The 1793-nt window shown below is 37.1% G+C and overlaps 1 protein-coding gene across 1 annotated transcript in view; it reads right to left on the reverse strand.

Annotated features, from left to right (window-relative positions):
* Positions 1-966: 966 nt before the first annotated feature.
* Positions 967-1793, reverse strand: part of BATDEDRAFT_87783 (uncharacterized protein) — a gene marked incomplete at both ends in the record, with an annotated part of 1375 nt that continues 548 nt past the window's right edge. The window contains one exon of the mRNA XM_006678124.1: positions 967-1736. Within this exon, the coding sequence (XP_006678187.1) occupies positions 967-1736 (770 nt within the window). The remainder of the gene's footprint in view (positions 1737-1793) is intronic.

Below are 1793 nucleotides of genomic sequence, written 5' to 3' on the forward strand. Positions count from 1 at the left end.
CGGTGCATTAAACTGGAGTCTGTCATTGATGGCAGGAACAGCAATGACTGCAGAAGCAGTGATAATCACAGTCGAAATAATAGTAAACTTCATAATAGACAAATTAACGAGCATGTTATACACCAAATCAGATGTTTTTATACTTGCACATCAATACAATATTAATGCGAATCATGACACGCAGAATAGTTTAATTCAATTACGAGCATGTCATTAAACTCTAATTAAACTATAAGCTTGATTTGATTCACACAAATTAACATAAACTGCATCATCATGTAGTAGCAACAATTTGTAGAATACTGCTAGAATACTGTATGTTTCAAACAGTTGGTTGGTGCAGTGTTGTAACATGCACTTGGATTCTGACTACAGATCAAATGATCATCGTTTAATTACACCATAATGATGTAAATGGAATGGTTTTGTATTGGTATTGCAATGAATGTGACTGTTTTAGTTTGTAGTAAACACTGGTTGAATACTTGTTACACTGTCATATTAAAGATTGACTTGATGGACATTTTTGACTGATGCAACATCCATCATATCATACAAACGATAGTTTTGAACTGAAATAGTTCATTTCTGGTAGTCATACGTTGTACAATCACCAGATTGATGTACTGCAATGCATAGATTAAACTGTTTTGATGGCAATCAAACTGTACAAACATTTGTATGCTAAAATCAGATACGTTTACGTTCTAGTTCAAGAAACCAAGAATTGCATGTCTTGAGAATGCAACTCTGCATGCCAATCACCAGAAGACTTGTAAAAAAGCTCAATGAAAATGTTGTACAGTAAATGCAATGTAAATCGTCATATGAGATTGGCAGTTTATTATATATTGACACTCGTATTGGGTGATCCATTTTGCGTGAATACGACTGTATAAACCATTTAATCACTTGAAATGCCCAACCAATCGATTGATAATCAAACTCGATCCATGTGATTATAATTTAAATATTTATTTGTTTAGGTAAGTCGTCATCTTCATCTGTTGCTCCATATGCAGATTGTCCACGTCTTGAACTGAGCAGTCTAGATGATCCACTATCTCTTTTGCCAGTACTGCTGATGGATACGCTATTTAATACTCCCATTTCAATTTCATCGTCTCCAACCATATCATTCAAAAACCTTCGAATTTCATCATCGACATTCTTGCCAGTAATTTTTGCATAGTGATCTACTTGCTTCAGCAACTGCTCTTTATGATACTCTTGATACTTCCGAGGATCTCCTTCATAGTTGTCCATAAAATGGAGTTCATGAGGAAGAGCGTGTTTAATTTGTTCTGCCGCATCTTTGATAAACGGTAAAGTGAGATACAAAGCGGCAACACCACCAGTGAATATACACGGGACAAGGAGAGCATATTCGTGAATAGAAAGCCATGCGATTTGACCACACATGCCACCTGCAATAAACCCAAAAAGAATAGGAACATGAACTTTGAGACGCCATAACTCGGCCTTGGTATCGGATCGACACGCTTGACCCAAGATATTTCCTACATCTGTAGCGATTCCTGTCATGTGTGTTGTGCGAACAGCCAACCCAGAGTAAGAAGTCACCATTGCGTTTTGTAATCCGCAAGCAAATGCTGCAGCCCATTCGCCCAATACCAACTCTCGACGCAGAAACATAAACGATGTAAACAACGCAGCAGATTCTATACACAGTGTTATCCCGTAATTGGCACCAAGTTTGAATCGGTTGTCACCCACTATAAATCCAGCCATAAACGATCCAAATGTAAATGATACAATAATAGATACGACCA

This window comes from Batrachochytrium dendrobatidis (assembly GCF_000203795.2).
Source record: "Batrachochytrium dendrobatidis JAM81 unplaced genomic scaffold BATDEscaffold_4, whole genome shotgun sequence".
Taxonomy (NCBI): Eukaryota; Fungi; Chytridiomycota; class Chytridiomycetes; order Rhizophydiales; genus Batrachochytrium; species Batrachochytrium dendrobatidis.